The sequence below is a fragment of the Sinohyriopsis cumingii genome, chromosome 11 (assembly GCF_028554795.1).
Source record: "Sinohyriopsis cumingii isolate HCF-2022 chromosome 11, ASM2855479v2, whole genome shotgun sequence".
NCBI classification, from domain to species: Eukaryota; Metazoa; Mollusca; class Bivalvia; order Unionida; family Unionidae; genus Sinohyriopsis; species Sinohyriopsis cumingii.
The window spans coordinates 15,489,715-15,512,714 of record NC_142971.1 but is presented as its reverse complement, the minus strand read 5'-3'; the positions used below and the strand labels follow the sequence as shown (position 1 = coordinate 15,512,714).

The 23,000-nt window shown below is 35.7% G+C and overlaps 1 protein-coding gene across 2 annotated transcripts in view; it reads left to right on the top strand.

Annotated features, from left to right (window-relative positions):
* Nucleotides 1-23,000, top strand: part of LOC149787651 (PAX-interacting protein 1-like) — a 95,946-nt gene that overhangs the window by 28,860 nt on the left and 44,086 nt on the right. The window contains exons 7-12 of one of the 2 annotated variants that reach the window (XM_089973850.1): nucleotides 5,370-5,534; nucleotides 9,056-9,304; nucleotides 11,518-11,671; nucleotides 16,488-16,579; nucleotides 17,952-18,047; nucleotides 21,610-21,744. In XM_089973850.1, the coding sequence (XP_089829976.1) occupies nucleotides 5,370-5,534; nucleotides 9,056-9,304; nucleotides 11,518-11,671; nucleotides 16,488-16,579; nucleotides 17,952-18,047; nucleotides 21,610-21,744 (891 nt within the window). The remainder of the gene's footprint in view (nucleotides 1-5,369; nucleotides 5,535-9,055; nucleotides 9,305-11,517; nucleotides 11,672-16,487; nucleotides 16,580-17,951; nucleotides 18,048-21,609; nucleotides 21,745-23,000) is intronic. The other variant, XM_089973851.1, reaches the window with a different exon arrangement.

The following is a 23,000-nucleotide window of genomic DNA, read 5'->3' as shown; positions in this document are numbered from 1 at the left end:
ATGGGAATGGCTGGAGTGAAAAGTTGACAGAAATTTAGTTGGTCAGCTTATAAGAAAACTGAACGCTTTTGTGACCTCTGCAAGAAAGATCTGATTTACGGTAGCCGTGGTTGGAAGAGTTTGGAACAGTACCTACAAAAGAAGCTGCATATGGAAATATTGAAACTCAGATAGCATCTGGAAAAAGTGCAGTTAATTGCTATAAGAAGAAAGATTTCTTGCTTGAGAGAACAGATGTGGCCCTCAGTCAGAATATGCACACTGCATGTTGCCAATACAAGCACCAGCTTCCAAGGAAAAAGGCTCTCATTGAGAAGGAAAAGAAGCGATTGCACATTGAGCCCAAAAAGGAAGGTTAAAGAAATCTTTGCCAAAGCCGCAAAAAAGAGCTCGACTGGCATATCAGCAGGTTGTGTCCATAGGAGAAAAAGACAAGTGAATGTATGGGATTATTTGTATATAGTTGATGTACTTGGTTGTTTATTTTACAGATTTGTTATGAAAAAGAGAAGTATAATATATTTACTGCAAACATTGACAAATTATTAAAACTTGATTAAGATGTGAACACTGACATGCACATGAAATAACTTCAGCATCAGTAGTATTGGAGAACAATTCATGTGACTAAATATGGTGAAATTATTGAAGTCAAGTTGAACATTTTTGGTAAGTTTATTAGTTTTTCAAATGATTATTTTGGTTTATTTTACGATCATAAGTTGCACCAGGAGCTGTTTTTTGTGAGTGTAAATGCGTTTCTGGCTGGGTGCCTTTGGCCCACTGGTCCACCGGATCGAGGGCGAGGACCCCCCCCCCTTACAATTTGTTTAGCTTTTTCTTATATGGAAGATCAAAATCTGTAATTCAAACCAAGGAGCCTATTCCTCTGCTCCTGCTGAGGTCAACCATTCATGGATCTGTTTGCAGAAGAAATGGAAAGCTACATAAATTTATCCCTCCAGTCCCAGATCTAAAAGCCTGGGCAGTTGTGACTCTTTCTATGAACTGAAATGGTTTACTTTTTTGCAAACACGTTCCCTCCAATCCATCTAGTCACGAAGGTGTTAGAAAAATCAAGGAATTCAGTGTGCTATCTGGGTCTGATTTGCCTCCTCAAGTGGACCAAATGAAATTAGCTATCAAACTTAGAAGAAACAATGCAGATGTTTCATCCAAACCAGGATTTTTGAACCTGCACACATGGCTGGTGTCAATCAAACCCTGAGGGATGTATGATTCATAAAAGAAAGCCTACTACTTTGACAACATACAAAGAGAAGTGGAGAATTTTACCTCAATGGTGTGGGCAGAAACATCACTCCATTAAAAGCCTCAGCACCACATATAGCACACTTTCTTCTTTGGTTCTATGAAGCAAAGAAGTTAGCCTCTCTAACAGTAAAAGGCCACTGTTCCATGTTTTCCGACATGTCAATAAGGAAAGGAGGAGATCTCTCAAACACTAAGGTTGGCCTTAATTATCTCTACTAAAGGATTTGGCCCTGTGCCAAAAATTGAATCTACTGTGAGTTCTGACACTGCTGAATTAAGCACCTTTGGAAACTATGTTTAACCTATTGTACAAATCTTGCTTCTTATTTCTAACAACAGCAGACACAGTCAGTGATACACTCTGACCTGTCTCAGTTCTGTAGTGATGTTTTCAGTTTCACTCATGGACAGCTCTGCTTCTTGGTGAATGTCTTTTGCTGTGAATCCTCATTCCTTGTTGTACCCTTCATTTCAAGAGCATTCACGGACCCCATAGGAGTTTGGAAGTGGTACCTGAAACAAACTAAGCTGGTATGGAGATGAAGACTTCAAGCTGTACAATACTGGGTGCGATAGATTATTAGCTCTGAATGCAAAGAACTCACCCCGGACCAGATCATTTTCTTCTGCATGTTGGCCTACAGAGTTAGGACTAGTTGCCACTGACACAGATTCAAGCATAACTGTTCCCTAATTGACAATATTCCAGCTATGGGATGGAAGTCAAGACAACTTTTTCTATCTTGTATTTACCAGACCTTTTTTGACCCAAAGGGCTCAGTTTGATCTGGGGACTTTATAGGATACTTATTGGATCATTCCGCAACTTCACAAAAGTGCAACCACTTCACTTCGTCTAATTTGCAGGAATAGAAATTTACAATGTTCAGGCATATTTATATGTGAACTCTAGCATTTCTCAGAAGATTTGAAGCTTCTTTATATACATTAGCTGCCTTCTCCATGGTAACTCCATCCACCTCTTATCAAATAACATATTATCATCAGGTAAAGTATTTGAAAAAGTAACTTGGGGTGGGGGGGTTTACAATACTTGCATGATTACAATATGGACACACCCTCCAAGCCTCCTTGCAGTCACATTAAAAACTATTATATGTGCACATCTACTCTGGTGGTAACTAACGTATGGACATGATTTGGAACCATGCCTTCTACCCAAGGAGAAATCACTCTTGTCTGACTTTCACTTAAGTGGTCAGATGAACTTTAGCTTGGAAAGGCGGGGTTTGCAAGGTTGTGTTTATATTCAGGTAACTATTATCGAAGAAACATTTTACTCCAAATATTTTCTGCACAATGCTTATGTTCTCCACATCTGCAGCCGGCAGATTTTGTGGCTGGCTCACACTTGAGATGAAGAACTATCAATTTAGGTGTCAAAAGTCAAGGTCACTGGCTGAATGAAGATGACAGGTTTCCTTAACAGTAACATTAGTTGTACATCAAATAAATGAACCAAACTTTATGTATAGTTTGCACTTGGAGTAAGTTTGGGTGTCAAAACCTCAAGGTAACTCACTGAAAGAAGGTAGTTTCTCTGCATGCCATGCATTCCCTGATCACATTAACATTAAGGAAATAAATAAAAACAAGGTGTCTTTCCTGGTCATATATCATATAGGCAGAGAAGAAACTCTACCCATTACCTCATATTACTGCCACTAGGTAGTTACACATCAACCATGTGTTTACCAGTTTTGCCTTTCCCTCAGGACAATTAACATCATGGCTCTTAGAATGCAAGGACATCTACAGGGTTTGTATAGTATTGTGTATTAATGTTCTTGTGACAGCTTGAAATAATTTGTTTATTTATCATTATTTGAATGAATTTGTTAGCAGATTTGGACTTTGTTATTCTGACCTTGTGCTTGAACATAGCATTATTCATGCTTATTGTTGTTCATTCATCCACACTGCCTATAAATTTTGCTTAAGAAGCAGTTGTTGTTAAATGTGGACTTTTTTATGGTTGTTTTCCAATATTTTTGTGTTTTCTTGTCATTTTATTTGGAACATTGATGACAAAATGCACAAAGTGCAAGAAATTTTAAGCCATTATGGATATGAATGATGTATGTCTCTTACACAAAGTGTTGTTTGACTTTCACCTGCAGTATATGTATGAATGATATGTCTTACACAAAGTGTTATTTGACTTTCACCAGCAATATATATATGAATATGTCTTACACAAAGTGTTATTTGACTTCACCAGCAGTGTATGTATGAATGATATATGTCTCTTACACAAAGTGTTATTTGACTTTCACCAGCAATATATATATGAATATGTCTTACACAAAGTGTTATTTGACTTTCACCAGCAATATATATATGAATATGTCTTACACAAAGTGTTATTTGACTTTCACCTGCAGTATATGTGCAGTTTGGTAAGAGGGATTTGGTTCAGAGTTTGGCGATAAAGTTTTAATAGCAAATAGAGAATGATAAATCTCAGTCAATGGATTGTGTATGATTCCTGCTGTGACCGTTACTTGAAATGATGGAACAAAGAGTTTTGGAGATGCCAGTCCCACATTCTACACAGATGCTGCTGCAGTCATAGTGTGTGTGTGTGTATGTGTGTTTGAAAAATAGATGACTTTGAAGATAGATGCTACTTTGGGTACATGAAATATTGACAATAACAGCTATAGTACAAACACTGGAAATCCTTGGGTTTAGTTTTTGTTAGCTGTACAGTGTTTATGATATGAGGAGTGTGGAAGGACTCTGGCTTCAGCAAGGTCCTAAGTCCTGTGTACATTGGTTTAATAGTACAGCTCTCTTATTATAATGTGGTTGTTGGAGTCCATAGCTGCCAACAACATTATGTGCTGAACTTCATTATGCTAAACTGCAGTATAGCAGGGATTTAAAAACTTTATTAAATAATGCTGTTTTAAAAAAGAAATGAAGATATAACACAAAGATTCATAGTGTTTCTTTCACCACTTACTGTGGTACATTGGTATGGTTTTGGTCATTATATTCATAGTGTTACCATGTTGCACCCGGAATTGCTTTGTAATGAGAGTTACAGCTGTTGTGAACTATGATAACTAGATTTAAGATTCATTTATGTTACTTTGACCTATTTTTTGTGATTCAGTGACCAAGTCAACTTTTTCTGTTAAGTTTCTTAGATTTGCTTTATAGTCAAAAACTAAAAAAGTCATGTGCATGCATCCTGAGGAGTAATACACTACTTTTATGTAAAAACAATGGTCATTATAAGCTGGAACTACTAACTTCTCATTATGATTATAAATGCAAATCATTACACACTGAAGCTGGTTAGACATGAGTATAATATTGGGCAAACTGTATTGCATCATTGGCTACATAAACATACTGTATGTAGCATCATTGGTTCATTGGCTACATAAACAGTCTGTGTAGCATCATTGGCTACATAAACAGAGTGGGTGTTGCATCATTGGCTACATAAACAGTCTGTGTGTAGCATCATTGGCTACATAAACAGAGTGGGTGTAGCATCATTGGCTACATAAACAGACTGTAGCATCATTGGCTACATAAACAGAGTGGGTGTAGCATCATTGGCTACATAAACAGACTGTGTGTAGCATCATTGGCTACATAAACAGAGTGGGTGTAGCATCAATGGCTACATAAACAGACTGTGTGTAGCATCATTGGCTACATAAACAGACTGTGTTTAACATTGGCTACATAAACAGACTGTGTGTAGCATCATTGGCTACATAAACAGACTGTGTGTAGCATCATTGGCTAAATAAACAGTACATTAATTTGGACCTGTTACGTGTAAAGGTAAATGTCAGAGTGGATTAGAGGGTTTGGTGAGACATAGCTTCCAGAAGAACTTACATTCACGGGTTTGAGGTCAAATGGTGGAGGTCTGACATGTCCTTTTTTCCTGTTATTCCCTTATTAAAAAACTTAGCAAGCTCCACAATAAGAAAACAACTTCCATTCTCAAAGACCCATGTGGCTGCATGTATGAAATTTATGTGTGAACATTTGCTAAATTTTCAAAGATAAGTGAGATATTAGCTCCTTCTTGTTGATCAATGTAGGTCAGCTCTCCTGCCACAATAGAGATGCAGCATTTACAGCTGCCCTCCTCCATGACTGAACGCCGTCCCTCTACCGATTCCAACAAGAGTGGCGGCTCACGTCCCGATACCCCCAGTGCCAAGGAGGCTCTGGCTCGCATGGTAACCAACAGGATTCATGTTCAGGTAATTGACCTATCTACAATTGACGATGAATTTCTACCTTCATTCAGCTGGACCATGCATAGGGCAGTATATATTTTGAATAGCCTAAGTTCTGGCTGATACCTGGTGGACAAGTACTACAGCAGTTTATACCTTAGCAGGTGTAAATTATCTAAATGAACAGTTGGATATATCATGCTTTAAAGCAATAAATTTTGTCGTCTCTCTTAATTGGCACAAGGCTTAATTATCTCGTTACTCTTAATTGGCCACAGAGGAATTGGGAGTAGTATGCCTGATTCGGTACTGAAAAGGTGCATGTTTGAATGGTACCATTGGATCAGCTTGGGTTGGCTACTGTGGTGTGTCCTTTGCAAGACATTTTATTCCAGTCGCCTTAGCACTAAATAACCTACTTGTGTTGCTGTGCCATAAACACCAGATCTGATCCTTAATTGGTGCCAAGTTGCATGATGTCGTTTGGATAGCCCAATGCAAGCAACTAGACTAATGTCTCTGTCGGACAATTACCATACCACACAAGTTTAATTTTTCTGACTTGAAGCAGTAAATTCTCTCATCACTCATAATTATTGTACACATAAACAGTGTAAACATTAGCATAAAACCCTGTTTAAGAATACCAGCAATGTTGAACAGCAAGGAAGAGTATTGTATTACCTCACATTGTTACAGACATGATGTGCTGAACATCTTCATTGTCGCTTACAGCACCAATATGATATGACTACTTTGCCATTTGCTTGTTCCGGGAGATTTATTTTTAAATGTAAATGGTAACCATTCAATGTGTGGATTATCCATATAGTATGTGTTTGACAAATATGAAAGTGGTCCTGACAAGCCACTTGTCCCAACGTGTCCAACAGTATAAACAAATATTGTATAGCCCTGATTCAGTGAAAAACTCCCAATGTGTCCAACAGTATAAACAAATATTGCATAGCCCTAATTCAGTGAAAAACTGTCCCAACGTGTCCAACAGTATAAACAAATATTGTATAGCCCTGATTCAGTGAAAAACAGGATAAGCTAACCACAAATCTATTTTTTGACTACTGCTTTTTAGTGATGTGTTCACCACATATTTTTATTCACGTCAGTTGGTTTTATATAAATAAATTGCTGATGGAAATTTGCTACCTTAGACCTGGGTCTTGATGGTCTCTACAGAAATATGTCACTGGCTTCAAATATTTTTAAAAAATGTTCTTGTTTAAATTTATTGAAAAATGGAACAATTTTCAAGCCATTAAATTAGCTGAAAACATACTATCTTGAGTGTATTTTGGTTTAAAAGATAATCTTAAAAAAGTTAAATGATAGGTCCCTAAGTCTTATTTTTAGCTGGAATGTGTATTAAATGCTTCAGAGAAAGATATTTTATTTTCATTTAATTTTAATTCCCAATCCTAAAGGCTTGTATGTGTAGATAAATTGGTTTTCATTTGTACAACATTGCTTCTTTGGGGTGCATGCACAGACCACCCCCCCCCCCCATGCACACACACACAGACACCTTGGGACTAAGGCTGCAACATTTAAATGTGTAAATGGTTTAGTTTGATGTACTACTTGTACAAGTTGACAGAATCAATAATCATGTAAAACAACATATGTGATTGTAAGTTATGCAGGAATTAACAATTAATTAGTATATTTCCACACCCTGGTTTAAGAGGATTTTTTCTGTTGATTCTTTTAAAGTATGGATGATGTTCACATTAATATTGGTATCACTAGTAAAAAGCCAAAGTTGACAAAAATTGGCACATAAAACAGCATTACTCATCAGGTTGATTTATTTAAAAATTCGGATTAAAATTTGTGTAAACTGCATTGTGTACCTTTGTATAATATCTTCATTAACAGAACAATTAAGGAAAAAAATATTTTTTAACAAAACCTCATTTTATGTTTTGTAAGTCACTGCGTAGTTCTTAGTCATTGTAGAGCCTACAAAAAGTACCTATCCCGACAATACATTTGGTTGCATTATTGATCTTCATCCAGTATTATATTTATCAGTAAAAAATACCCTGACGATCGTAAGGGGTTTTTCCCCCTAAATTATCAAAATATATTCAGGTTAAACATGTTTTTCAAACTGAATCCTGTTATAACGAAAGAGAAGAGATGAACAGCAAATGAAACAATCTCAAGTTGAGTAAGATATGACATGCACATTGCCTTTCATAGCTGTAAACTTAACATTCAGATTCAAATTGTTTTGGTTTAGTTGCATTCTTTGTGTTATCATGTACCATGTACATCTTAAAGAATTTTGGTAAATATTGCAGACTTACCTTTGACATCAAAAAAACTTTCTGATTCTGATTAAAGACAACCAACACTGTCAGGAAGGTTGGCAAAACTAATTGTTAAGTTACTGAACAGGCATTTCACATAAAAGTGATTGTTATTATTCCCCAGCGTTTACATGCACATGTATGTTGACATATTCTGTGGATAGTAAATCTTTCTGAGCTGTCTTTGTCTTAATGATGACTCGTATTTATATAAGTGTGGTTTGAAGATTTAATTACCATTTCACACGAGTTCAGATACATTTTTTGGATGGTAATCATACTAGTAAAAACTTTACTACATGTATGCACAGTATGGTTAGCATGTATGTCAATACGGACATGTTCATAAATGTTTTAAAAATAAAGAATTCGGATATAATGCATCTTAGTTTTAATCTTATATAAATCCCAGTCCCCTGTGAACCATTATGATTAATTTATCATGACTGGATGATGTGTTGTGTAGTATAGTCACACACCCTGCCATAGTCACACCTACAAGGTTATAGCAAGGGGAAATGTAATTTTGTATCTTTGTCCACAGCATAACCACATAAGATATTTATGGATTAGGTTTAGGAGTACCCCTACTTAGGGTGAAGGACATAGCAAGGAAAAATTTACTCGGGTTGTCTGGATAATAGCTTTTCAGCCATTTAGATATTTTAATTAAAAGTTTAACCGGTTATATCTCATGACCACAGTCCTGTGCCATAGCCATGTCACCTTAATGGAGGTAAAGGTCCTGGCAAAGGAAAAATATAAACCAGTAACTTCTATTCATGTATGGTTATAGCTTTTGAATTGGTGAATATATTTTAATGAAAGTTTACCTGTTAAATGTCATAACTTGGCAGTGTCTTCTATATTCATTCGTACCAAAACCACAGGTAATAATATTTAGTTGTTTTGTTTTTAACCCCAACATATGTTTTCCTCGAACTTTACACAGGTCAACCCGCAAAGTTCAAGATTATTAGTAAGGAAAAGCTAGCAAGATGGACAAATGTGCTGTTTGCAGCAAGTTTTTGTTGTTGTTGCTTCAGGACATGTGTTTTAGGGTAAATAGTGTTACCCTTGTATATGTATATGTTGGTCTGCCTTTGTTTTGCATTGAAGTCACTAGTTAAGCTCAGTCGTGGGGGAATTTGTGTTCTATCTACACATTTCTTGTTGGGTTTTTTTTAAATCTTTTTTTTTCCATGATTCTAGAAGGGACCAAACAGTCACTCTCCTAAGTCTCCAGTAACACCCCAGTTCCCTGGAATTCCTCCAAACTTGCAGCAGATGTCACCTGTGCCTCAGGGGATTGGGCCAGGTTTTCCAGCACAGGAGCCTCCCAAACCTATTCAGGGGCAACAGCCATCAACCTCAGGGCGGTCCACCCTCAGGAACATCACCAATACTGAACCTGCTCATCCTAAGTCATCATCTTATACAAAACCTGGTTCTAACAAGAAGGTAAGTTGGAGCTAGACTCTTCACTTATTATACCACCATGACTGAATGTTAAAGTGAGGGTCAATATTCAAACTTAAACCACACAAGTAATAATGTGGATCTCAGACTCGAATTTGTAGCATTTGGTACACAGTTTGTGTATAGCAATTCAGTTTGTGTGAATATTTTATCAGTAATTTCAGTTCAAGTGATAAAACTATGTTCTTTTGCCAAACAATAATCTACTTTGTAAACCAGAAAATGCTGATGATTTATGTTTTGCATAAAATCCAATATTCCAGCTTTATTTAGTTTTGGAAGTGGGTTGGTTGATTCAGCATGATAGTGTTGCACATGGTCCTTTGAGTGTCTGTGTCTGATGATCCAACAATATCTATATAAATTCAGAGGAAACTAGGCTGAACATATCCAGGGTCTGTAGGGGACTTTGAAAAGCCTTGAAAAATGAATTGTTCCTTCAAGGCCATGAAGGGGCCCCGAGTGGCCGAGTGGTCTAAAGCGCTCTTCGTTATGGATCACTGCCATCTCACCTCTGTCTGCGGCGGTTCGAGTCTCGGATTCAGCCAATGTGGGTATGTGAGAAAGCTTGCCAGTAGCTTCTCGTGGGTCGGTGGTTCTTTCCGGGGTTTTCCCAGGTTCTTCCTCCACCATTAATACTGGCTGCCATGTATAGCCTATCGTGTGCTGAAAAATGGCGTTAAACCCCACAACAACAACAACAACAAGAAGGCCATGAAAACACCTTGAAAATGCAAAAATATTGTCTAGGTACCATCAAAAGCCTTGATTTTCTTGAAACCAAAAGGAATTAATAAATAGTTGTAGTTTTACAGAATTGAATTTTTAAAAATGGGAAGAAAATAACACAGTAACAACAAAACAATTTTTCCACAACTGGCTACTGCATAGTTGTTTTATTTTGAACTTCCGATTGTATGAAGCCCAGAAGTAGCAGTGGTTTAAATTTGAATCATTCGCTTCAACATAGCTTGCTCCAGATTCCAACTTAGGTGGCTAGATGAAGAAAAATATAAAGTTTGGATTATGCAATCTTTCTTGGAGAGCTGTGCAAAATGCAAATTATGCCAGAAAGATATTGATTTGCATGCAATGGGAGCGAGTGCTCCATGGTCACATGCAGCTATAAGAAGAAAAACAAGCTCTTGTAGTGGTACTTAATACAGGCAAAACAAGAAGCCTTCAGCAAGAAATCATTTTTGAAAGAGGTATGTCTGTGAACACAGAAATTCAAGTTTTAAAATAAACACTGTATATAGTCTTAATTATGAAATTAGTTCAATCCGGTTCTGTTTTGGGATTGAGTGGAAATAGGACAGACGATAATTGCAATGAACACAATAAATCTAAAATCATAGAATACAGCTGAGCTGAGAGAAATATTAATATATCTAATATGAAATAGTTTAAAATATCCATTTGCTGCTTTTAAATAAGCAGTAATATAAAAATATCTTTGCTTCTTTTATGGGGATGAGCTAAGAAGAAAGGAAGGTACTGAAAAAGACAATGACTACTGCTGCTGATGACTATGCAGAGGAAAATTTCCTTTATCATGATATCAAGATAATTTGAGGAAAAGTGAAACGGACAAAATCACTGAACTTGGAGCTCTTGAAATAACAGCTTGATGACAAGCTACAAGAACTGAAAAATTCACTCTAAAATATTTTGGACTTTGTAGCTAGTGTAGTGTAGACAGTGTAAAATGATTTTTGTTCAGTGACTACGTTATTCTAATGCCCAGACGTAGGATGTTTAGTATTAATGGGAAAGATATCAATGATCACACTATTGACTTCATGTTTTTGTTTTTTTTAAAAACAAATTAGCAAGAAATGTTCCTCGTATGGAGTAATGATATGTATTAACTTGTGTTTGCATAGTTTCATTTATGTATCCTTTAAAGTTAATGTAGTAATGCACCTTGAAAAACATGATTTTGAACCTTGAAAAAGGCCTTGAAAATGTTGAATTGAAATATGCTACTAACCGTGTATATCATTTACTTCATGAATAAACTTTGTCATGTGAGTCTTAGTCATTTCTGATTTTTCAAACATATTTCTGTATAAATTCTCATTCTTTGTTCAGTTCCCTGATTTGTTCAGTCCAGTTTGTCATTTTATTTTAGTTATAGAAGCTTTGTACATTGAATTTGATTGTAATGTAAGATTACTTCTTTCATATTGCAGATGAACCAGTTACTTGGTATACAGGGGCAGGCGCCAAGACAACCCCCACCCCCTTACAACAGTCCTCAGATAGGAAGCACATTTCCTCCAGCCCCACAACAGCCTGAGACTCCAGCCACACCTGTCTACTGTGGACATGATTTATCAGACAATGGTAAGTGTACATTTGTCATAAGATTCTAGCATTTCAGGCACAAAGATTTGGTTTGGTTAGGAGTGTCATCAAATTGGTTTCAGCTCTGAATGGGAAATGTTAGGTGTCACTTTTTTTAGCAGCACTGTCATTAAGATTTTATATTAACATTTTGAAGTGTTAGATATCTTCTGCATCAAACTACCTGCTTTTTTAAAAATTTGAATGGTTGCTTTGACAGCTTTATCCTTGAAAAGTCATTGAATTCATTGAAAATCTCTGTATTTTTCCCAAAAAGTCATTGTTTTTATCTTGGGAAATGCAAAACAAACAAAACGTAGTTAACTTTTTATTTGCCAGCCATAATGCAGAGCATAATATTTTGTGTATATCTATTACCAATTTTGTTTCTGCTCGAAGAAAGAAATGGTTTCCTCACAATAACCCAGACTTAGTTCTGCTTCGGCTGAAGCTTGTGGATGACCATACCTGCCATATTTCCAGACAGTGTTTGTGTGGTTTTAGATTCAAACAGGGGGTGGGTGGTGTGTGTGTGGCAGTGTGGTTTTAGACTCAAACAGGGGGTGGGTGTTGTGTGTGTGGCAGTGTGGTTTTAGACTCCAACAGGGGGTGGGCGGTGTGTGTGTGGCAGTGTGTGTGTGGCAATGTGTGTGTGGCAGTGTGGTTTTAGACTCAGATGGGGTGGGCGGTGTGTGTGTGGCAGTGTGGTTTTAGACTCAAATGGGGTGGGCAGTGTGTGTGGCAGTGTGTGTGTGGCGGTGTGTGTGTGGCAGTGCACATTATCCAAAAAGGCCCACTGAGAATAAGCTTTTATACAAGCTTATAGAAAATGACTGGAAATTAAAACCTTTTAAACCTAATCTGTTTTTCTTAAAGCATTTAATACAGATGCAAACAAAAAATAATTGGTTGACTTACCATAGTCAAAAATATCACTACACACATACACATATGAGCAAACACTCATATGATCACAAGCAGACTGATATTAAATAATGCAAAATAAATTCGCCCGGTTTTTTATCCTTAAAATATATTGGATGGCAAATTATATGGTTAATTATATGCAGTCTTTGCTGCTGCCACTAGTTTATTGGGAGAAGGGTTCCGAAGGTAATGCATGTGTCATTAGTGTTCATCTTTAGACAGTACTGTTGTTCAAACTTTTCTGCTAGATTCCTTGAGTGAATCCTGATCAGACCTGAGTAGTTCTCACTGTCTAAATCATTAGCATTGTTAGAACTGTATTTTCTGCACTATGATATGCTGGCCTGAATAGAAAAAAATAAAATATATATATTACATTTTCGGACTGACCATTTCATTGGGGGTGGGGCATCATTTTCAAGCTTTATGGGGGCCTTACTTGTAATACAGCAGTAGGAAATACATCTGTCCTGTACAATTGTTAATGCATTCTCTTCATACAGTACAAATCAGTTGTGTAAACACATCTGTCCTGTACAATTGTTAATGCATTCTCTTCATACAGTACAAATCAGTTGTGTAAACACATCTGTCCTGTACAATTGTTAATGCATTCTCTTCATACAGTACAAATCAGTTGTGTAAACACATCTGTCCTGTACAATTGTTAATGCATTCTCTTCATACAGTACAAATCAGCTGTGTAAACACATCTGTCCTGTACAATTGTTAATGCATTCTCTTCATACAGTACAAATCAGCTGTGTAAACACATCTGTCCTGTACAATTGTTAATGCATTCTCTTCATACAGTACAAATCAGCTGTGTAAACACATCTGTCCTGTACAAGTGTTAATGCATTCTCTTCATAGAGTACAAATCAGCTGTGTAAACAAAAGCATATGCTTACTGGTTTACAGTCAGTCAATGTCATAGCAAAACCATCTTGGAAGAAATCAATTAATTGTTTGTATTTTAACAAGATTAAGATCACAAATAATAATAATAACAAAAACTTATCTGACTGTTCATTTGAGTGTGTCAGATATGTTCTGGCTTGTCCCTGTGTTACATACAGATGGTGCTGCTGTCAACATATGGATGAACCACATCAGTATGGTGTTTGCACATGCTCCCCCTTGATGTGATTTGCAAAGTCAAACTCCATCTACCATGAGTTTTGAAATTTAGTTTTGCCTAGCTTGGTTCACTGATGGCTCATTGTTTTCTGAATCACAGCTGCATTTGGACATTTTGCCTTCAAAAATGAATTGCACTTGAACACTATTCTGATTACAGAGATAATCGTATTTTGCATTTTACGTATGGAGTAAAGATCAATTTCAAAGAAATGTTGCTGGTGTTCACAAACTTGCCAGTAATCTTTCATAAAAATGGCTTGAACGTCTCATTCAGGGCAGTGATGTGTAATAACTTTGGTTCATTAACATGCATCTCTTTGATGTGTCTAACTTCAAATGAATTATGTTGTGAACTTTATGTATGCAGCTTAGTCCGCTAGGCTCCCCCACAGCAGTCTTCAAAAACTTAACACAGCACCATATCTGTTGTCAGCCAGTTAAGTAATATGTGAAATGGTGGTTGTTTGTACCCGACCACCTTGCCTTTTAATTGCCTCGATGAAAATCTTTGGTAGTCACTCAGACATCCTGATAATATAGGCTGCCTATCTCATCTTTGATTTTATCAACAGAGTGTGGATGCTTGGAATGCCTGCATTTGTGAGAATATTAGTGTCTGGGACTTTGTCCTGCTCTTGTAAAAACTGTTCTGCCTCTTGATATGTCATCTGTACAGCATCCAGGTTTCACATACGTACAGCAGGGATGGCAGCAAATTGGCTTTGTAGACCTTCAGTTTTTGCAGACTGATGCCTCCTTGCTTCCACACTTTGGCATGTAGTCTGCCATAGACCACACCTGCTTTGGCAATTATGGTGATGGTTTCATCATTAATGTGGACTACACTTGAAGGTGAACTTGTCCATTACCTGGATGGTTTGGCCATTTACTGTGATAATAGGCTGTGTGTAAGGCTTCCCTGATGCAGGTTGGTGCATCACCACCATCCTCCTGATTCTAATTGTGAGACTGAAATTGTCACAAGTGGAAGACAAATGGTCCATACTCTGTTGCATGTCAAACACAGATTTGGCATTCAGGGAACAGTGGTCAGGAGAAAGTAGATTATGTATAGTCACTTACTTTAACTTCATCTGTTGTGTGCCTGAGCTTGCCATAAGACCAGTATCTGATGTTGATCCCATTTCAGATACTGAAGTGGCTTGGGGCAAACTTGCAGCGTTACTTGACTCCACTGATAACTGAAAATGGTTCAGATGACTAAATGTCATTTATGATGTGAGCAAGCATGCCATCATGCCAAACCTTTATGATAAATTTATTTTGGCAATCCAATTTTTCCATGATCCTCCAAAAGCCCCCACAACTGACTTGTATCAGAGGTTTTAGTCCGGTCAACATGTACAGGCTGGAGTTCTGTTCTTGGCATCTTTCTTAACAATATTACATGTCTGGAGATTTTATTGTAACTTTCAAGAGCTTCCTGTAACACTAGCATCAGTGATGTAATAGAACTGGAACTGAAACTAAAGAACAATACTACTGTATTCGTATCATTTGTACCCTGGTATGCTACATTATTGTAATATTGCTCACAAGCAAGACTGTTGCCCACTGAACATCTGTTTCAACTACTAAGATAGAAGATAAGGGTGAACTCAAGAAAATAGTCACATTCAGACAAAAGGAGAGACACAGAGTGATACTAGCAAGCTGATAATATTATCCATTATTAGTGGGTATATGATATGGCATCAGTTACCTTTACACAACTAGCATATATGTTCCTCTATCATAATGATTGCACTGGTGGAACTTTTCCCCAGCTGACTGGTTTTTGTATGTTTGGATAGAACATGCAAAAAAAAACTGGCTTTTTTCTTATCTTTAATTTAAATCTTTTAATTTTCAAAAGCAGTAGTTTGCGATGATCAATGTGGTCATTAAAATGGTATATTTTTTCCTACCACTGTTAGAATCACATGCATGGTATTACATAATACACCCCCCCCCCCCATTTTCTAGTGGAACACCATGCACCATGAAATTTGGTACTTCATCAAGGTATGATAATGTGCTTATTGAGTGTCACAGTACTTTTGTAAATTATATTAGAATTAATGTCCTTTCTGTCATGCGGCTAAATACAGTGTAAGAAAGAATCATATGAATGCAGCTTGCACTTTTTATGGATCGATGTGATACTTGTTAATATTACAGTCTTCTAAAGATGCAGTTATTGAGAAAGTTTGTGACCTTGTACTCTATTTCCATTTTGACTTGTACTTGAATGCAATGCATGAACACAGCTACTTTATCAGTTTTCAGTGGGTTGCTGTTTTATTTGAACTATATTATAGTCATCATCATCGTATACAAATGGGGTCCAATCATTGACTGACTTTGCTTTTGGAAGAGTTATGCTTTTGTTTAGATTCATCTCCTTTATGGTGGTATTGGTGAGAGGTGAGTGAGGTAGGGGTATAAGCAATTTACTTTCCATTCTTATACAATTTTCTGATACTTACAGGCATGAAACATGAGTGGAGGACACTGGTCATCACTGGAAAAGAGAGGTCAAACTTTAGTAATTAAATATGTGTCTTTGGCGCTGTCTCTCTTTTTGACTGTCTGCTTTGTTCATGAGACGTTCCATTCTGAAAAACTTGTTGTTTTAAGAGGGGTATCTTTTATAACTGCTTGTGTTGAATATTTCCCTTGTGTTACAAATTGAAAGAATTTTAAATCAGTACTAACCTGATTAAATTTGCTCTCTTTTTTAAAGTTCCTCCTGACATTTGTCTCCTTGGCTGTGTATTCTACATCACTGACTACCAGAAAATTGTTGGGCCAGAACAAATAGCTATCTGGAAACAGGTAAGCTGAGGCCTTCTATTTTCCCTCATTTGGTATTTTTATTGGGTGTTTGTGAATGTAGCCTATGCCCAGCATATTAACGTTTTAAAATAGACATAATATGAAATACCAAGCTTCAGATTGTTTTCTTTCAACCCAATATTGTCATGCATTTGATGAATCATATCAAATGATTCAGAATAAGACATTTATGCAAACCCCTCATTTTGATAAATAGACTTGCCAGTTATAATTTCCATCCACAGCTGCATTGTCAACAAGTTTAAAGAGTTTTAAATTGATGAAAACATATTTCTTGCAAGAGCATAAAAGTGATAAATTCCATACTTTGCAACAGCACAAAAATAATGATTAAATTCAGGTTGAGACCAGTGCATCCTGATGTTAAAAGCTTGATTCTTTGTCAGTTAAGAGCTCATGATCACACATATATTTTGCATTTAAGTATATGAACATCTAAAAAGTGCCATGAGTAATGCCAAGTCATTTAAAATGCCTCACGGAATACCAGTTACAATTGGATTATTGGCTGAATGACATCACACAATCTGCAGAACACTTTTAGTAATTCTAAAACTCAGAAATAACACACAAAATACAAACTTAAGTGTAATTGATTTAAAATCCATTGATGTCTGAAACAAACACATTTATTCACAAAACCCCACTAATCTAAATAAAATAAGCTCTGTTTATTCCTACTTGAAGTATTTCATGGTTTCATGTGTTTTGAGACCTGATCATTCTTTGTTGTTTTGCAAAGTCTGTGATATTTCACAGCTGCATAATAAAGTAATGTTTAATTAGAGTCATACTGACTGTAAAAACACATTCTGATGATGTCCAAATCAGCTACAGTTGTTTTGATGTAAAGTTTTCAGCTGATCTTGAAAATTATATATCAATTATTTTTCTTAAAATTTTCATCATTTTGGTTATGGGATCCATAGCGTTACTTCATTATATCCAGAATTGTATTATAGTGAAGTGCATTATAATGGGGGATCTGTATCACTACTGTGGCAATAAAAAATTTCTCCCAGTAATATTTTTCAATATCACACCAATATATACACATATACATATCCACACACTAAAACTCCTCAAAACTGAAACCTCAATATGCTGGTATTCCCTGAGGAGCTAAATATTTTTTGGTCCCAAAATTTTCATTCCTTATCGTTTTTTTCCCCAGTAAATCCATAACATCAGCATTCATTTAAGATTCTGAAATATATTTTACCTGCTAGCAAGCATGCAAAGTATTTAAAAGAGTCTTTATTAGTTGACACATTTTATTCTTTACTCTCTGTATGATGAAAATAATTTCTAGGTATCTGCATACGTAGCAGTGCATTTTTTGTAAATTCAGGTGATAGAGCAATATGGCGGGCAAGTTGATCAATCGTACTCCAACAGAGTGACTCACCTCTTGTGTGCCAATCAGCACAGCGACGTCTTCCAGTTGGTAAAGTATTCTCTAAAAATCATGAACACTTTGGACAGTAGAGTACAATCACTGAGTCTTCATTATCCTATTGCCTTGGATCAGACATGGGAGTATTGCAAGTCAATCAGTTACTACATCTCTTCCTCAAATCACTGTATGGGAAATTCAGAAATTTTGCATTTTGTCAGGCCTTCTAGCTATCACCATATTTTATATTTAGTTTTGTTTAGTATGGTGCTTTATGGCACAGCAACACAAATAGGTTATTTATTGCTGAGGCAATTGGAGTAAAGTGCCTTGCCCTAGGACACACCAAGGTAGCTGACCCAGCCAGTTTTATTTAATATGATCATTATATTTGTTGTCCCCCTTTTTTCTCTCTTCCAATTTTACTATAATGTCTATGTATTTTAGTGGCAGTACAAAACTTATTTGTTCTTATAATATTTTTTAATAGAAAAAAAGAAGACAATGAACAAAACATGACTGAATAAGCTACCTTTATTATTTAAATTATTTATGTTTAATCTTATGCAGAATACGCTGATTGTCTGTATTACAGCAAATTTCAGCTTAAATGATATCTGATACTTTTGGATGTTATACAGATAGACTTATAGATGCATCTTATACCCTAGGATTCTTCAGATTCTTTACAGCGAGGTGAAATTACATGTACAACTAAGAAATTAAATATATATTCAGAATTGGTATGAAAAACCTGAATTCCTGAAAAAAGATATTTACTTCTCTTAAGAGTTGAACATTTTAAAAAATGCATCCCATTCCCCAAAGGAGTGTAAATTCCAAATGTGTCTGTCACTTTGAAGCTGTGTTGAAATATAAAATGAGGAAGCAAGGGTGTGACAAAACCTGATTATTAATTACTGAAAATAGACATTCACATGAAAATACTTCTGCTATCATTTGAAATAGTTGATAACTAAGGTAGGATTAAACCAGGATGACTACTCTGGACATAATATCTGAATAAGGCAGAAACTTAATTATGTCATTAGGGAAGTGGAGACTATCTGCATATTTGTGCTTCATTTGAGCATTTAGCACAGGTACAAGTACAGACTTATCTAGGGTACAGTAGCATCTATTCGTTAAAAAGCTTTTATTACAATAACGATTTTTTAAAATATGTTTTCCTGGGATGTATTATGTTAATATGAAGTCTGGCTGCTATCAATTTGGTTTCTGTACAATAACTAAGGAAGAACTCTTTCAATTTTGGGCTATAAAGCTCCAAGGTCAGCATCATCACTGTGACTGAAAGACAGAAAAATGGTTTTAATAACTTATGCCTGGATAACTCATGAACCCACTTCTGAGGTTGGCCCAGGATAAATTTTTTTGTCTTGTTGCAATCATTTAAAAGTTGACCTGCATTGTATTGTAACATTATTAATTAGTCTTCTGTAACAAGTCAAGCAAAGGAGGTAGAATAAAAAAGTTAGAAGTCATGCAAATCCTACATGTGTAACTAGTAGTCACAGTAGTGTGTTAGGTCAACTCCTTTTAGTTGACTAACCGAACACAGAGAACACTATATATATATATATATATATATAAAATTTAAGTAACATTCACAGATGTAATCAATGAAATCAAAGTAAGCAAGAGAAATTCATACCAGGTGCATTAAAATTTTGGTTTCACAGATATGGTTCTGGATGGAGAAGCCATTTTCTAAGTTTAATTGTAATTCTCGAATTGGCACTTACTGGTTTGCTCAAGGATGAGCAGAAATATCCCTATAATTTTGCACAGAAACTAGAGCATCAATATTCTACTAATATACCATTTTTTAATTAAGTTTTACATTTTAAATTTTGATTACATTGTTTCTCTAAATAAATGTCACTATTTTAAATAAAGCATCTGGTTTTATTATGAATCTACAATTACACTAGAATGTATCCACATCCACAAGAAATAAGCTGTGACAAAATACACGTAGTTTTAGCTGGTACACATAATTCATGTTATAACCACTTTGGGTAAGCTATTAGGCATTCTTTCAGGGATTGAATATATTGACAATGAAGGTAATTTATGCAGAAAAGTGAAGATCTGTTGATAGTTATTCCCAACACAATTATTAAATAAGTATTCAACCACTTAACACTCCCTCACCGTCAATGTATTTCCCTTAATTTTTCACGGGTCCCTCAGTAACTTGCACCTCGCTTGTGCCATGATCTCTAGTTTGTGGACCCTTGTTGTGTGAGTTATTGAGGGAGAGCTGTAACAAGAGTATCTACAATTCTTAAACATTGAAGTAAGGAAGAATTCTATTGATTTTGTAGTCAACTATGTCACTTGTCCACCTGAGATCCTATGTGAAATGCATGGAACATGGTATCCATGTTTCTCTCTGTCCATCACACTTTCAGTTCAACTGTATACCTTTAAAGCAATTTGAGTTCAGACTTTTGTTATTCATCATAGCTTAAGAAATGAAACTTGTTATATATCATAATTAGAATGTGTGCTACATTGTGAGGTTGTGGGTAGGTAGCGCTTTCAGATCATGGTTGGGGGTGGGTAGCGCATTCAGATCATGGTTGGGGTGGATAATTAAAGCTAATTCAAGTTCTTCCTCATAGTTTCTTTTTTATTCTTTAGCTTTCAAAATATTTGAGATTAAGGAATGTGACCTTTTTTTTTACATCATTAGAAAGTGTGTCACAAATACATTGCTGTCCAATCTTCCAGGTCTAGGTCACGACCCAGTATTTTAAGTCATTTCTCATGTATCTTATAGAGTCTCTTCTTCAGTATAATGTTCATGGGTCATTAAGTTTTTCATAATGCATGATATGGCCAATAATTTTGGTAAAAGTGCCATTAAAATAAAAATAAAAACACAAATAAAAACCATTTTCACGTACAGTAATTTAAATTTTAGCATAATTTTCCCATTTTGTGTTCTAACTGAGCTCTTTGAAATAAATTTATGAAATTTGGTACTCATGTATTTTCAGTAGAAAATACTTTGCATTCCACATTTGGAGTCAGGGTCCTGGGTGGTCTAATGATCACAGGAACTCACCTTTACAAGGTCTTTACACATGTCACCATTTTATGTCCTGGATGCTATTCATTTTCAAAACCATGGATTACTTTGGCACTTAATAAATATTTCTTATTATAATTCAGCTGTCTTAGGAGAGTTACAAGCTGCCAGGTGGATTGATTGATACTGTAGTGGGGAGTGTTTATTAAGAAAAATTTTCAAACTATGGAGTTTGCAGCAATTAAAATTCCAGTTGCTAATAAAATAAATTTGACACACCACTTACAGTTTGGGTGAATGATGTAGGATGATTAATTATATCATGAGTTTGTGTTTTCCTAGGCTTTGAAGGATACAATTTGGGTGAATGATGTAGGATGATTAATTATATCATGAGTCTGTGTTTTCATAGGCTTTGAAGGATACACTTTGGGTGAATGATGTAGGATGATTAATTATATCATGAGTCTGTGTTTTCCATGGCTTTGAAGGATAAAATTTGGGTGAATGATGTAGGATGATTAATTATATCATGAGTCTTTGTTTTCCTAGGCTTTGAAGGATCAGAGACGAGTGGTGACAGCTTTTTGGTTGAATGACGTGCTGCTAAGGAAGAAAATGTTGCCACCATGGCAGTCCCTACACCTACCACTTATTTATGGAGAAGAAAAGCCATGTAGTAATCAGGTAGGCTTTACTATTTCAGACATGTATAACAATACTAAAATCTAAAGTATAACTGTGTATCCACCCTCAGAAAACTGCTCCAATGTTGGCAGAGTAATCTCCCTTTAGTCATTGTACTTGAGCGATTATCTTTGTTACCATTTATGCAATTATTTTTCTTTTATTTATTGTGTATGGAGTATTTCTTGGGATTTGTGATGGATAGTCATGAATCACTAATATTTATGTGGACATGTTATGGATAATCATGAGTCAGTATTTCTCAAGATACATCATAGATAACCATTAGTATTTCTGGGGTCTTGATAATCTTAAGTCAACAGTACTTCTGGGGACATGTTATTGATAATCATTAGTATTTCTGAGGACATGTTATGGATAATCATCAGTCAGTGATATTTCTGGGGGACATGTTATGGATAATTAGTATTTCTGGGGACATGTTATGGATAATCATCAGTCAGTGGTATTTCTAGGGGACATGTTACAGATAATTAGTCAGTATTTCTGGGAACGTGTTATGGATAATTAGTTTGTATTTCTGGGGTCTTGTTTTGGATAATCATTAGTTAATAGTATTTCTGGGACATGTTAAGGATAATTAGTAAATAATATTTATGGGGACCTGTTAGAGAAAATCAGTAGTATTTCTGGGGACATGTTATGAATAATCATTAGTCAATAGTATTTCTTGGACATGTTATCAATAATAATTAATAATAAAAAAATAACTGATAGCTATCAAAGAAAAACAAGATTTTTTTCACAGCTTTGGGCTTTTGAAAATGATATTTGGTGTACACAGTTCTTTTTTCCCTAATCTTTGTGCCATACAGCAGTGTTTGGTAAATGATACTTACCAGAACATGGTCAGCAGAACAATTAAATTGAAACATTGAAGCAGAGTAGTCATTTGAATGATCTGCGGTTTAGGACCACTTTTAAAAACACTTTGTTGTGGAATTTTTGTAATTTAATTATAGTTAATATGTCAAAAGCAGCATATCTTCAGTGCAGCAATAGTAACTTGTATATGTCATGTAGATCACAGATTTAAATATTAGAAATATATTTTAACTGCTAAATCACAGACATGCACAGGAAAAGATCAATCACGGGTAGCAATTACTGTGGTGGGCTGGTCTGAGACCACAACCCAGAAAATGTCCCAAGTGCACACAAGTTTAACATGGACACATGTGCCACCACAGAGCAGGGTTGAAAATAGGCTAATCTAAAATCAATTCACCATACAA